The sequence below is a fragment of the Magallana gigas genome, chromosome 3 (genome assembly GCF_963853765.1).
Source record: "Magallana gigas chromosome 3, xbMagGiga1.1, whole genome shotgun sequence".
NCBI lineage: Eukaryota > Metazoa > Mollusca > Bivalvia > Ostreida > Ostreidae > Magallana > Magallana gigas.
In genome coordinates this window covers 42808630-42824250 of record NC_088855.1, presented here as the reverse complement: position 1 = coordinate 42824250, position 15621 = coordinate 42808630, and the positions used below count along the sequence as shown (strand labels likewise).

The 15621-nt window shown below is 35.8% G+C and overlaps 3 protein-coding genes across 6 annotated transcripts in view; 2 read left to right on the top strand and 1 right to left on the bottom strand.

Moving 5' to 3' along the window:
* Window positions 1–2715, top strand: part of LOC105336015 (galactoside alpha-(1,2)-fucosyltransferase 2) — an 18808-nt gene extending 16093 nt beyond the window's left edge. For all 4 annotated transcript variants that reach the window (XM_066079904.1, XM_066079903.1, XM_011440176.4 and 1 more), the window contains one exon: window positions 854–2715. In XM_066079904.1, the coding sequence (XP_065935976.1) occupies window positions 854–1899 (1046 nt within the window). In that variant the 3' untranslated portion in view covers window positions 1900–2715. The remainder of the gene's footprint in view (window positions 1–853) is intronic.
* On the bottom strand, window positions 2585–12832 carry LOC105336019 (ribosomal biogenesis factor). The gene is made up of 4 exons (XM_011440180.4): window positions 12762–12832; window positions 4998–5138; window positions 4091–4201; window positions 2585–2864 (listed from the first exon to the last, which is right to left on the bottom strand). Exons 2-4 carry the CDS (start codon window positions 5121–5123, stop codon window positions 2799–2801), a joined length of 303 nt encoding a protein of 100 aa, XP_011438482.1. The 5' UTR covers window positions 5124–5138; window positions 12762–12832; the 3' UTR covers window positions 2585–2798.
* On the top strand, window positions 6860–15621 carry LOC105336020 (uncharacterized). The gene is made up of 2 exons (XM_011440182.4): window positions 6860–7209; window positions 13075–15621. The coding sequence occupies exons 1-2, from the start codon at window positions 7167–7169 to the stop codon at window positions 15057–15059; spliced, it is 2028 nt and encodes a 675-aa protein (XP_011438484.3). The 5' UTR covers window positions 6860–7166; the 3' UTR covers window positions 15060–15621.

The window sequence follows — 15621 nt, the reverse complement described above, 5'->3', positions numbered from 1 at the left end:
CGATTTTGTACTATATATCTCATAATACAAACGACGTCAAATCGAGGCGCCAGCGGAGTTTGTTTATTTATATTTAAATATTTAATCGTACGATGGCCTAAGATTATATAAATATAAGTAATAAGGAATCATTCTTTGAATATTATGAGGTGATAATTTCGGTCGGGCGTGATCAAATCTATGATAAAGCCCTTCGGGCTTTATTGGATTTGATCATGCCCCAACCAAAATTATCACCTCATTATACTCAAAGAATGATTCCTTATTCCTTATGTATTTACATTCCACATATTTTTTGCTTGTAAAGTGTGTTGAAAGCTATGGCAGTTATAACACTGTAATGCACACAGGGTACTCAAAGGTTAAAATGACGAGTTTTATTATGACGTCACAAACATTGAACGCTGTTAACTGCAACGTCACAAGCGAAAATCAAAGTTCACGCTTGCGGCTGTTACTGTGGCTCTTCCATTCATATGAACTTACCCTTAGGATAAGATAGGGATTTTAAGGTATAAATCACATTTTCAGACAAGGCATGAAGTTAAAATAATGTAAATATAAGCATTAAATCATGATTTTTTTAAGTATACAGTCTCATAACTGCAGCGATGCTTGCATACAAATTTTCATAATGCGCTAATGCGCTTTACTCCATTTGTATGCACACACCGTTGCAGTTATACTTCAAAAAATCATGATTCAATGCTATATAAAATATTACCATTTTATGACAACATGATGTACTGTAGAAGATATTTTTGTTGTTGTTAATTCCAAACTCTTTAACTGCCATTAGTGTAGATGAGCGCATTACATGGATATAAAACTTACAATTTTATTTCTTCTTCAGGTTTTCTACGGAAATTTACACTGTGTCTTTGCCTTGTTTTCATCCTTGGAGCTGGCTTCGTCTTGGTGGAATTCTTCTCCCTATCCTCCTTCACTTCTGGCAAAGTTTTTACAACTTTTTTAAAGCCACAACAAACTTCTGATAAAAAATATGCCGTAGAACAAAAAAACTCACCTAATGAAGAAAGAAAAAATATTTCTAAGCTCATCACCACTTTGAAGCCTCCAACACACTATGCTACTGTAAATTTTGAAGGACGCCTCGGAAATCAGCTGTTTGAGTTTGCATCCCTGTATGGGATTGCCAAGCATAATAATTTGATACCAGTTATACCTGCCAATTCAATTCTTCGCAGAATTTTTAAAATTACTGTTGGTCCCACTAGGCCAGAGATCAAATATACGAAAAGATACCACGAGAAAAAAGGATGTGTATTTGAACCACCATTGATGGCGTTGAGGGAATCCGAAAACGTTTGGATTAAAGGTTATTTGCAGAGTTGGAAATATATTCATCAGGCTGATTCAGAAATCAGGAAAATGTACACTTTTCAAGACTCCATTTCTCAGAAAGCAAGATCAACATTCCAGGCAGTTATTGCATCCAAGAAAAACAAAATCACCACAAACACAGTTTACGTGGCAGTTCACGTCAGAAGAGGAGACATGAAAAACAATCTAAACTATGTAAAGTACGGATACACCACTGCCGACATGAGTTACATCTCGAAAGCTATGAACACATTCCGGAAAGACTTTAAAGATGTTCTCTTTGTGGTTGGCTCAGATGACCTGAAGTGGTGCAAGGAGAATATGAAGGATGAGGACGTCGTATTTATTCCCCCGGGCAACAGCCCAGAAATGGACATTGCCATCCTGACCAACTGTAACCACACGGTGGTGACTGTGGGGAGTTATGGCTGGTGGACCGCCTGGCTCATCAATGGTAAAACTATCTACTACAAAGGTTTCCCCACACCCAATTCTCAGCTAGCAAAATTGTTCAATGCTGAAGATTATTATTTTCCTCAATGGATCCCAATGTGATTTTGATATACAACCTATACCAAAGAAGTAATCCCACTTCAATGTCATTTCTTTACAAATTTTCCATTTACCGGTATTTACAATTTATATATTCTAGTATAACATTTTACAATCCTTTAATTTGTAATGTATTTATATTTTGAACTGATTTCATTTAATATATTTTGAACTGATGAAAACAGAATTACATATATCATCCTAATTTATTGTGATTGTGACCACCACGTATATGTAAAAATTGTCATGATTTTCAAGAAATCCATTTTCTGTCCATTTTCTACATATCCAATTTTCTTTTATTTTTAAAAAATCTATTTTTTTTAAATTAAGATTGTAAATCCCTATTTTCTTTTTTCATATTTACATTGTGTTTTGTTTACTTAAATACATGTATATTCATTGATACTTTTGTTGTATTGTAAGCATATTTACCAAAGCCTGCTAAATGTATATTTTGTGATACATTTACATGTACATACCTGCTCAACAGTGAAAATTGAAGAATTTTAATGTAAGCAATGAAATTAATATAAGATTACCAATTGCTTGATTGTAAGTATGATTGTAAGAAATCAAATACCGGTACATTATTTTAATTCTTGTTTTAGTATATCTATGTTATAGTTGTTCAAAAGAATGTTTTATTTAAGTTTTAAGCAAATATTAAATAATAACAATAAAAAAAGAAACTCAAAACAAATTTAATTGCTGTAAAAAATACTGTACAATATATTTATGATTTTCATAGCAATTATTAAATATTGTTATTTCACATGTCTGTACACAGTTCTCTTTAATATAAAATGTGACATTCCACCATATCTTAAAATATGTTTTCTATCTTCACATTTGATATGATTCATCCATCTGAGTTATGTCCCTTTCCAGAGAGCAGAGCTCTAAAGTTGAGCAAATTGTTTAGCTGCTTCATCCATATCTGGTAAAGGTTTCTTTGCAGTAGATGACTGAAGATGATAGAGTAAATAGATACAATTATTAGAGTAAAAGTTGATTGATATTTAGATCAGATAATCACAGATAATCAAAATAAGAATGCAACGTTTATATACCTATACCAAATAGAGCATGTTGGAATGAGACATTTCAACAAACTATGGCCAAAATGTATAATATGCCAAAGATCAACACATAATTATAATGATTCCTTGATGCTCATAATTTTACAACTGTAAGCGATTACTGGTGCGTTATTAAAACGGCAGGATGGTCATGGCCATTTTTAGGCTATTTTTATCTTCATCAGATAAAGAGCTCTGTATAAAGATTAGTAAAATTCTCAAATTTCAAAGATCAAATATTTTGATTTTATTTTACTAAATAATAGTTTATAGCCAAAAATATAATATGTCAAAGTTTAAGGCAGATGGTTAATTTGTTGACCGCTCAGCATCCTTAAAACCCCATTGTATTATGAAGCTATAATGATGTTCTTGGAGAGAAGGTGGGGGGGGGGGGGGGGGGGTGGAAAGAGTGAAGCTTCAGATCTGTAAAATTTTAATATAGAATGTTATCAACGATACCCCCCCCCCCACCTTCTTAAAGAGTATTTTGGATCTAAACATAATTCTCAATGAATGATATAAATTGGAAAATAATCAAATGGGGTCAAGTTTATAGCATACACACACTGTCTTGTAGACTAAATTATTCTATATTTTAAGCTATTTCAGTCTTTTATATAGATATGAACTGCTAAATAGTGGCAATGAATCAAATATATAAAAGGACATGTTGCATTCCCAATTCAGAAAAACGGCTCGAGAAATTATACAATTTTCTCTTACTGTTTCTCAAATAAACTTTAATACCAATGAACACATTTGGCCACACCAATATAATTTCTTGTTCGTTCTCGGACCCTGCGCGCTCGTATTATAATAAAACTGTACAAACAATATTAATAATTTCCCGCATCCAGTAAATTCTGTGCTGTTTTTATTTTCTGTTCTTTCCGCTCTATTTTTCGTATTTGGAATAGTTTTAATTTATAAATCTGAAACGAGTAGAAAAAATATAACCGTCCGCACAAATTTATTGATGTACTGTCTTAAAAAATTTCCTACAATAAAAACTAGTTCTACTATTTAATCGCTCGCCTACTCGAACTTTTTTCATTGGATATCCGACGAACAAAAAATTATATTGTTGTGGCCTTGGATGTCTTTTTTACCTTGGAAATAGGTCTCTTTTTGGTCAATTTTGTTGTTTCTGTAATGGATTCTTGCACAGAATTAAAGACTTTGTTCGAATCCTCTGTCTTCTGTTTATTTTTAAAGTTCAACTGAAAAAAAAAATGTAAAAGGTAAAAGGTTGAATAGTTCGCTAGAACTATTTTTCTATTAAGGTGTATATTCCCGCTGGATTATGTGTAATTCCAACCAACAAAATAGCCATAAATCGAGATGAAAAATTTTCACCACCCAGCCAGTGAAATGCAACATACATCTCTACAGAGAGAGAGAAAGAGTAAACTTTTACCATACACTACAACCAATCAAATATGTAGCTACCAATTTTCTCTGAACGACAATGACGTAATCCATCTGCCATTTATACTAGTGTTAGCCAATCAAATACATGTACTGTGGTTTTCTCAATATTCGAGGGCATCAAATTTCGAGGATATGTTAATTCGTGGACAATAGTCGTATTCATATATGATACAAAGTTTCATACTTTGAAGAACAGTCGATTTCGTGAAACAGCTCGGCAACAAAATCCGCAAAAATTGGTGTTCAACGAATATTGATAAAAGCACGGCAGCCATACATCGTCTCTAAACGCCCCGAGACACGATAACTCCAGTCCAATTAATTACGTATGAATCTCTATATGTTAAAGACGTGACATTTCTAACACCCAATCAAACACAAAAAAAATCAAACTCCACATGAAAGAAATATTCTATTAATAAATGACACAAATTAAAACTTTCAATCATTCAAATAACAGAAGACAAGAGTGAAAATTTCTCTTTATGATGTACATAGTCCAAGCAAAATAACTTCGCTCTGAAGCTATTTATGTCAAATTCTAACTTCTGCCTTTCAATTATATACAACAGACACAGCCCTCACCTTTTTGAGGTTGGTGTTGACTGACTTGATCTTGGGTTTCCTCACTCCGGCCACTTTGAATACAGCAGACTCCTTTTTACCCTTTCCCGACCCTTTCTGTTTGTCTTTCTGTTTATTCCTGCCCATCGATATATTTGGTGTCTGGAAAAACAAAAATATCAGCATGAAAAAACAATAGAACCTTGTTTTCTGTAATTTTGTAAAATAAATAGAAGCAATTTGATTAAATGTCTTGATATGAAAGTTCTCACATTATAAATTGGTTGTGGTTTGTTGTTATTTTTATTTTATTTTTTGCAAGGGGGGGGGGGGGTTATCATCGAAATGAGAGAATTTTTGTTTATTACATCCATATTTCAATTGATGTAGTCATTTTTACACCTTTGTTATGTTTAAGAAATACCTTTCCTCCTTTTAATTATTTTTCCGATTGAAAACCGATTCTTTTTTTTAAAAGTTATCCGTCAAGAGACAGGCACATATTCTATTTAACCCTATAACACCGTTACTTGATCAAAAGCATTCAGTTGACAATTTAAATTTCTGAAATGCTTTCCTTTAAAAAAAGAAAAGGTTTCCAGTGTGTTAAACTTTACACAGGTCGACACGGCATTTAACAAGATTTCAAAGATTGAAAAAAAAATGAGAATCTATTAAAAATGAGCAATTACACAAACTATCAAATAGAACCAAGTTGAGTGAGACGCATACAGACCCCTTCTCATTTATAATGTGTTCCTTTGTCTGTGTGCCTGTGTGTCGACCTAAATAGAGCAGTTGGGTGGAGTGCTAGTTACAGTTCTACCTAATTCACCCGATACCCTAATCGTCTGTATGTAATGATAACCTTACGCCATTTACAGCGTTTATTAACTTGTGATATTGAGACAAACTGTGAAACCTTAGGTCTCTACCCAAACCATTCTAGCTACGCTGTAATCCGTCACGCCTTCCTTAAATTACAACCCCCTGCAGACTAGCACTTTTGCGTTATAATTACGTATACGTATAAAAACGCATCCAATTCTCTTCCACCATTATATAATATCTTATACCAATTTCAATATGTTAAAAGATCACAAGAACCTAAATAACATCATCGGAGTTCTTTAAAAGAATATTTACTACAGTTAGGGGAACAAAAATCCTTAGGAAAAGGCCGTGAGTGATCACAAACTTTTGTCTGGATGAAAAAATACAAGAGGAATATCAATGTGGACAGGTGATATGCAGTCCTACGGGTGGCTCTCCGGTATGTCAGATATCTCTGAGTCGGCTTCATAATACATTACTTTATGAACTGCGGGAGGGATATTTGATCCACTCAAAGCTACCGTGTACTTCAAGCTCAAACCTCGATGTCCTTTTTTACTCCGAGTTAATGAGCTGAACGGAGAGTCGGTGTGCACATTATGCACAGAACATGAACCCAAATAGAAATGCCTGGCTATGGTCGACTTTGGGGTATTACTGGGTGCCTTTTAACATACTGATGACCCTTCAGCTGTATGCAAGAGTGCTTTTTCACAAACTGGAAATACCAAAATAAAGACCAAAACACCATAAAACCACACATTTGACATTATTCAAGGTTAATATACCAAAATATTTACTAGCAAATCCTTTCATCTATGCTTGCTTTTAAAATGTTATTCTAAATAACACTAGTTATAAGACGGATTGCAGTTATTTGTGCAAGAGAACAGATGCCCTTTCAACGACAGTGATTAAGTTTGCAATGTTTTGTCTACAGCGCCAGCAGATTGTAAACGCACATCTAGCAGATAAATATCCTCTACCCAACCTTTAAATGCCCCAGTTAATTTTTTTTTCAGTCAAATGTCGAAGTGTTCAATGGTTTGTTAAATGTTTCTTGTATGGTATGTAGCTCTTTTGTGAATGGTAAATGTTGTCGGGTCTCAGTTCCGTCAAAGACCACGTGACTCGTATGCATATTATCATATCTCACTGCGTGAAAATTACTGAAGGAGCGAGATCACGGATTCTAGACGCAATATGCTGGATTTAATTTAATTAGTTACGTTGGGAAAATAATACATAATGGTGTAACTTTAAAACTATTCAACAACTTGTGGATTACCTCGACTTTCTCTCACAAATCGTTCGAATTTTCATTTTTGGTTTATTACATGTGGATTATGTGTTAAAATGAAAATTCTACTTGTCCACAGTCTTGCTGGCTTATGTACAGGTAAGTATTACAACCTTGTCAAAAATGAATAATGGATATACAAAATTCAAACTCATGAATTATGGAAATGATATGACATTAAGAACCCCGTTAACATTGTATTGGCGTTTCGTTTCTCCGATTAAAAATCAAACTATTTATTTGCAAGCTGAGGAATGGAAAACTGTTACAATAACTTTCATAAAATATACACAATTTACAAAAATGTTATTAACGAATAATATTGGAAATAATAAAGAAAACATTGTATTAAATACGACGGAATATTTAATGCATTTTTAACGATATTAATGACCATGTCCATGTACATGTATATACCTCATTTTTAAAGAGAAAAAAAATTCAATTATTAATTTCTGATGTTGAGAGGCTTTTAAGGAAGCGGAGCTACAAAAATTTACTATTTTACAATTTTTATTTTTCGTCAACAGAAAGTAATAATCACTGCAACCGACTTTTTGTCGTTTAATACACATGATGCAAATGCGTCGAACGTGCTGGTGTAGGGCAAAATAAAAGCGAAAACTTGTTTTTACCTACATGTATATGTCACATTTTCTCTTCCGTCTTAATTATTGAAATGCAGCATAAAAGTTCACAGGTTGGTTTGTATCCACCAAATTAATTAAGACTCGTCTACGTGCAATGTTATAGATGAAACACCTCGGAACACATTCTTTTTCTTCTGGGCATTTTTCTTATACCAAAAATAACCTTCTCTAATTCATTTACACAAAATATAATTCTGTGAAACATTCCTGAAGCTATTAGAGGCGGGGACTGCTACAGGACAGTTTCTCCCCATGTCTAAAACTTACATACAAAAAAACCCGGAAAACATCTGAAATTCTACGCAGCGCGCATCACTGCTAATTGAATGTAAGTGTAAAACGATAATTGCTGGCATGCAACCCATTAAAAAGTCTATCTTTCCTTTCTTCTCCCTCATTAGCACTAAAATAGCAAACTTTTATAAATGTGTACCGGTGTTGCTAGATGAACCTGTTATCGCTCTGTTTTCGCTGAAACAGGTAACGGAGTGAAGTTTGAGTAATTTGAAACACCTGGAAAATAAACTGAGAAAACTAGACAAAAAATGAGGTGTCAGATATAAGACTGTACCACCCAGTGTATCGCTTACATGCGAAGGTATTTGTCCTCCGCTTCTAATGCGAAAAAAAGAATACTTTTAATCTTCATCGGAAATACCTCAAAATCTTTCAACATTGGTTGTAAAATATTTTGAGCACGATGTGTCAGTTCGATTGGCCAGCATACTTCATTTACCCCCCCCCCCCCCCCCCCCCCCCGAAAAAATAATCTAACTATGAATTTTCGGTTGTGAATGGAATGCCGACCAAAAAATATGAATAATGGCCTATTTGTGGATGAGTTATCTTTTTTAATTAGTTTGGGAACAACAGAATTTAATAAGGTCTAGTCCCGCATATCAGAGCTTGCTTCGGTCCATTTACGGTTGTCTATAACTGTGGAGACAGCGACAAAGCACACGGAAATACGACACAGACCTTTCGTTACACGGTCCCTATACCTAGTCCTGACCGAGGACCCCAATACAATTTATCAGATTTTTCGTGTGTGCTTTTTTATTTTAAAAATATGTTGATAACAATTCACAAGGTATCCCCACATGGGCATTACAGCATACCAAATGAGAAGATGGCATAAACAGGACTGACACACGAGATCCCGATAACATCTATGTGTCAATTTATTGTCGTTTTGGTGAATCGACATGCCAATAAAACCCTAATTTTGAATGCGATATTAAACCCTTATCAAAGACTGACGTTTCAATTTTCCGGCAGGGGGACCGTCAATGCCTCAAAGTTTAGGCTTCAAGCACGCGAGGACTCATGCAGCGAAACCGACAGGAGACAGGGAGGGTTTACCGTCGAGGCCACCTCAAGACTTCTCTTGAAACAACCTGATTTCGTGCACGCACGGAAATGTTAATGCATGTTACATTCTCATGCGGGCGCACATGCAAGAACTTTCTTTTCTTGGCGAAAAGCTGGTACACAATCCAATTTTTCTTAAAAATTGAATCTAGCTTGCTCATTACAAAATGAAATGTTCTCGTGGAAGAAAACTAATAAAATCTTTGTACTTTGAAAATTTTCTTTCCGCGGTTTGGCAATAAGATTAATAAAGAGAAAATGAACTTAAAAATTGAACAATTATGAACAAAGGAAAAGTTTAATTCTCTCATATAAAACACATTACTGAGATTCGCTTGTATAACAATGTCTCTGTTTGAAACAAAGTTGGGCCTGATGTTGTTATTTACATCTATTCGAGAATATTTCACTCACATCAGTATTGAGAAATAAGGTTAGGAAAGAACCTTGTCGTGGATTTTCTACCGGTATATCCGAATGACAAGTGCCACTACTTCAAATACAGAGGCTACAAATTTTCGGCTTGTCACGATTGGAACTCCTCGGGACCATTTACCAACCCAATTTCCATTCTTACATGTAACATACTATAGTCTGTCCCAAGATATTTTTGCCGCATATTTTCTTAAATTATTCAATATTTATTAATACCTCTTGGTTCAGACGATGTTCATTCAATAGTATGAAAAAATCCCAAGATTTCCCCTTTGAAACGCCCCCTCTAGCTTGTCGGGTATCAGTACACGGCTAAAAATAAAAAGTCTACGAGGTTTTTCCATTGTCAAGAAGATGAAGACGCCCGGATGATAACCTTGAAAAATTGCGCGAGGTGTCCCGAGTATTTCCGAATGGAGAAAAGATGTCAACATTCCCCATTATAAATCTCCGTAGGAAATCTGTTTTCGTTCCTGTGAATTTTTACGAGGGAAAAATGATAATGTGTGAATGAAGTTATCTTGGGAATTTTCCCTTTCATCGATTTTAATTGCACTTCAGTCACAGGTATGTGTATTTTTATTAAAAATCGTTCAAATATGCAGCATAAATATCTTGGGACAGACTATAGTTTGTTATACTTTCATGTTAAATACTGAAATCTGATTGGTCAAGACGCAGTTGATAATCCGTTCTATTACCCTCAGCGTTAGCAACAGACCTGGCAACGGTTAACACAACGAATTGTTACATGCGCGTAAATTATGCGCGTACGGTTCGACGTAGAATTCACGTCATTTCTACATAAAAGCAACTAATTTTTCTTTAAAAATTAAGACATTCAGTATAATAAAATAAATAGTGCCTGTTTGGAAGGGTAACAGTTGAATTTGACACCCCTCGGAAACCCTATTTATATAATATTGCACTCCATTTCTTCTGTTTAGTTACACATTAAAGTGTTGTTCACTTAATTGAATTACTAGCTACTCGACCGCTTACCCAAGTTAAACGTTGTCTAAATACAAACACTGCTAAATTGATTAATTCGACTTTTAGTAAACATAGACAAAAGGCTGGTGAATGGACAACAAGAAAAAATACGGTTATGCACATATACATTTATTGTCTGAACAAATACAATCGCACTTTTCTGACGTAATGTGTTTACCCATAGCGCATGAATTAGAACACCATATTGTTCTAAATAAAACTGAAGGTTTATCAATTTAAAGGCAGAGCTCTAGCCAACAGAATAAATGAGTTTGATGCAGATAAAATAAAACTTGAGACTGCACTATATGCAGCTAAACATTACAAGCTATTTGGTAGCGGAAAAAAAACCTATTGTATTCTTCATTTTAAAAAAAAACCTAAGAGTTTGGGGCTTCCTCTCTCTCTCTCTCTCTCTCTCTCTCTCTCTCTCTCTCTCTCTCTCTCTCTCTCTCTCTGAACGTCAACGAATGAGTTTGACTGGGAAAATATAAATCTTACATCAGACATTAGTGTTCTAAGTACTGTATAATATTTTGTTTAAAAGGAATTCACTTCTAATTTGACCAGTATTATTTGTTAAAATATAGTATTACACCGATTTACAAAAAATGCATAACAATCATTTTTGTCAAGCCCTGCTTTCGAGAACAAGTTTAAATTCTTAGGGTTTTTTTTTTTGGCTTTGCCAAACATTGTAGGGGGGGGGGGGGGGCTTTTAAATACAAACTCGATGTTTCCATCGGTATGTGGTTAATGTATAAAAGCTATATTAACAAAGTTTGTTGTGAACAAATTTTGTCATTTTTATTGAGTAAATAGCCCAAAACTCCACCCACATGTGTCTGATATATATTCAGGGTAAGGGGAAACTGACGCGCCATTTACAGTCAAAAGGACGACGAAGGGTATATAACCTAAAACCAAACTCCAATTCTTTCACTTTCAAATACCTGTCATAATTCATTGCTATTTGTCAAAAATAGGACTAAATAGTTATAATTAAATTCTTTAAGAACAGTTCATCGACAATTTAAAGGGGGGGGGGGGGGGATTGAAACTCATTTCAATCGAGGTAAATGACACATGGACAATAAACGAACTATATAAGAGGTTTATGTTAACCAAATAAAATTCCACAGCGAGGTCACTCTTGTAAAAACCAAGTTCTTTCGCAAAGGTGCCGCAACGATAATATTAGGACTTGAAAAAAGAAAACAGAGGCAGATCACAACACAGGCTTATTCCTAAGAATGTGTTTTTACTACCGTGGTTTGTAGACTTTTGCAATTGTGCAAACAAAGTGATGTATCATTTACACAGTGTTTTGATATAAAATCGAAGTTCCTCGGTAAATCCGTCTTTGGGCTATGATTTTCACTGTGTTTTCATGTAGAATCTCCCACGATACACAAATCTTAAGAAAACATAAACGTTGTATAAGAGAAGTCAAGATAATATTATTTTGTCGCATGGCTTATAAAGCGTGTGCCCCTGGGGTAGACCTTAGCCCCCGGGGTCAAAGACAAAACTTTGACTCATTCGTCCTTCATGTGCAAAAATTAAACCTTTTGGTTAAATTTTGTACTTTTCAAAATGCTTTAAATACAAACATGCTGTTTTACAAGTGCCAAAAGAATAAACCTTGGAAAATTGGAACTGCAAAATTAAAGCAAACCAAAAGTCCAAACTTAACATTTTTGTTACTTCCAAGTATCATATCCCAATGCAACAGCTTTGCACTGAGAAATGTCTTTAAGATATCGCTACCTACGAGATAAGATTGTTGCACAAGAAATCTTTTGTAACTTTTGTTTGAATTTCTGACTTTTCGGGACACCAGGTATTTTGTCTACATGGTTCACGTTACTGTAAATTCCCATTTAATGGATTTTCTCCGTCAATTTCCACGCTAGCCACCACAATTACCAACAGTTAAGGTACACGCAGTGTATTAAAACCTGGTGAAATATTTGACATGTTTTTCCAACATTAAGTGTCGAGTTCGTCTCATTTCGTTGCGAGACGGTAAATAGACAGGTCTCTCCATAGAACGGCTGAAAGTCAACGCTAGATACAATCATATGGGAGGTAGAACAACAATCGTATCAGACGACTTCTTATTCAGGAAAGACTTCAGTCCGTATCAAATGCAAACTGTAGAATAATTAAAGCCGGGGTCTCTAACTCTTAAAAGCCTACCTTCACAAATCTATTGTTCTCTGGTGAAACTATATGGCTAGATATCTCTCTGCGAAGCAAATATGAAATAAATTTAAAATCATGTACTTCTAGTATATGAATAGATATACATGCACATGGGTTATTCTGGCCTTTAACCTTTAAGAATTGTTTTCTTGAAAATAATAGTAATTCGTTCGCTTGGAAACATTTGCAATAAAAAAAAATACAATGCTACATAGGGCAAAGGCTAACTAATACTGCAAATATGCAATAATAAATTTGATGAAAATGTCTACGGTATGATCTTATAATGTTCTTTTTTTAATTCCAGCCGCAGTTGTGCCGAGCGCAGACTTCGATAGATCTGTTATGAAATTCATCTCAGACAATGAATACAAAGGTGGACAAGTGGGTGTGATGATAGAGGACAGATTAGCGTTCGCTAAGGGTTATGGCAAAAACCACGAACATCAAGATATCTATGTCCACAATTTGATTCCGGTGGGCTCCCTCTCCAAGGCCTTTACAGCGGTAACCATACTAAAACTGGTGGAAGACGGTTCCTTGGACCTTAATGCGAAAGTTTTTGGAAAAGGTGGTATACTTAGTGCATTCAAACCTTGGGACGAAGCAACTGTCGATCAACGGCTATATGACATCACCGTCGACCATCTATTACGTCACACGGGAGGTTGGGACTACACCAAATCCAAACTGATGGAACCGCTTCTCAACTCCGCTCTCCTTGCAAACGGCTACAACATTGAAAATATAACAGCGGAAATGAAACTTCCGGAACTTACAACTCCGATCGAAGTTATTCGCTTCATGATGTCCAGACCTCTTGACTTCACACCCGGAACCCAGTCCGCAGTGTCAAACCTTGGTTATTCCATTCTCGGTCAAATCATTGAAATGATTACGGACTTTGATTATGACGAGTACGTCAAAAAGCACGTGATGATTCCGTGTGGAATGATGTACACCAAAATTGGTAGACCACACGTGTTTGCCAAAACTCGCGATACCAACGAACCTCTTATGAGCGATGTTGCGAAAGTGAGCCCTGAATTTGTCGGCCCCGCTTTAGGATGGGAATCTAACATGTACGATATAATGAGATTTTCTCGATGTTTGGATGGATCTGGAGACTTCAAGATCTTGTCCGACAAATCCCTAAATTCTTTGATAGCGAAACCCTCAGCAGTCCCGGTTCAGCATAGCAACAGCTGGATCGGCGCTGCATTTACCGTTAACAGCCGAGGGTCAATCTGGATTGAGGGAGAATTCTTCACGGATGATCTGCTCTTTTTCCACCATGGACCCCTTGTTAAAGACGCCGCCACGCAACAGTCGAATGCTGCTCCGGGAATGCCTTCGGCATATGCCGCTTTCTTTACTGGCCAAATGTTTAACCCTACCAAAAGTAGTATCCACAATCTGGTGAAAGCCGAAAAATCTTGGTCCGATGAAAATTTATTTTTGGACGATGTGGCCGACGTTAAAACAAAGTATGGGAAAATTGAGCAAGTCGTTAAGTATCAGCTTGAGGAACATCATCTCCATGGCTACGCTCGTGCTTTGTCCCTGCTTCGTTACGACATCAAATGGATAAATGGTTTCTCTTATAAAAAGAAGACCTATTTTGTAGTCATTGCCCAAAAAGTAGAAAAACCCCTATTTGATAAGGTTCTTATCACCCCTGGACTTACAGAAGCGACTTTGACGCAACACAAACTACATCTGGAAAAATCGGGCTTCAACTTGACCTACTTACAAAACTACATGTCCCACTCACACGGTGGCTCTGTCTTCCTGGCTGTATTCCGCAAGAACTCCTATTCGAACTCGACCGTCATCCGATATGGTCTACAACATTACACGCAGTCGTACAAGAAGCTTATTGAGCTGTACGCAGAGGAAGGGTACATTCCGACGTCACAATCGTTGATGTATAACGGGGTGGACGGTCTGGTCAGCTTCATTCTCCAGGAGGACGAGAACAGGAAGTCCCAGAAAGATTATCGGTCATACGAGGGCATAACGCAGTCGCGTCTCAATAAATTGGTCACCGGAAACGCAAAGTACAAGAGGAAACTAGTTTATTTGGATGAAGCAGACTATTTTGGGAAACCGCAATTTTCAGCAGTATTTGTAAATGACAAAGTCAATTCAATGCTTTTTAATTCGAAGTTATCGGTGAAAGATATGTCAAAAATTATCCAGCGAGAGCAAATGTACGGCAAGCTTCCCCGTATCATCGTTGCTTACGGAGACAAAGGCTCGCTATGGTACGCAATGTTTCTCGAGAAGTAAAGCAGAACAACTGACTGTTTGAACAGGCATCCTGTAGAACTGACAATGTGGTGAAAGTATAGCGAGGTTTTACTTGCTGTAAAAGTGTATCTGTTCTTTTTGTGTAAATAGGATGTTCAATCGAAGCACACTGTGATAAACACCAGTGTGCATGTACTGTCGTATGATAGCAAGAAACCTAGATTTCATGTTCATCAGCAGTTTAACGTGTTATTTAGACATAAAGAGAAGCAAACCAGTGACACCATTCATTTGGTCTGAAGTGGTTTTAAGCTATAGCAAAACTGTGTTGTTTTGGTATCCATTACCAGTAGACACAGAAGAGTCTTCAAGAAGAAAACCCATTGTTTCTTCGTTTATTTAGTCTTGAATAGTGGTACAAACTCTTGCAAGAGGATACTTTATTTTTTGTGAATAAAAACTGACGTTCCTCAGAACAATACAATTTATGAAATGCAGCTTATTTTGTGTTATTTATGAATTTATGTTTAGTATTGATATACATGTGTTACAAAAAAATGTAAAATCTTTCAAAATGGAAGTAAAAGCTATTACAGATTAA

What these genes read in the sequence shown, in the direction of transcription:
- LOC105336019 (XM_011440180.4), bottom strand. Translation starts at nt 5,123, where the DNA reads ATGGGCAGGAATAAACAGAAAGACAAACAGAAAGGGTCGGGAAAGGGT. An exon ending in TCAACACCAACCTCAAAAAG is followed by an intron (nt 4,202 to 4,997) that starts GTGAGGGCTGTG and finishes TTTTTTTTTCAG; the next exon opens with TTGAACTTTAAAAATAAACA. An exon ending in AAAAGAGACCTATTTCCAAG is followed by an intron (nt 2,865 to 4,090) that starts GTAAAAAAGACA and finishes TATCATCTTCAG; the next exon opens with TCATCTACTGCAAAGAAACC.
- LOC105336020 (XM_011440182.4), top strand. Translation starts at nt 7,167, where the DNA reads ATGAAAATTCTACTTGTCCACAGTCTTGCTGGCTTATGTACAG. An exon ending in TCTTGCTGGCTTATGTACAG is followed by an intron (nt 7,210 to 13,074) that starts GTAAGTATTACA and finishes TTTTAATTCCAG; the next exon opens with CCGCAGTTGTGCCGAGCGCA.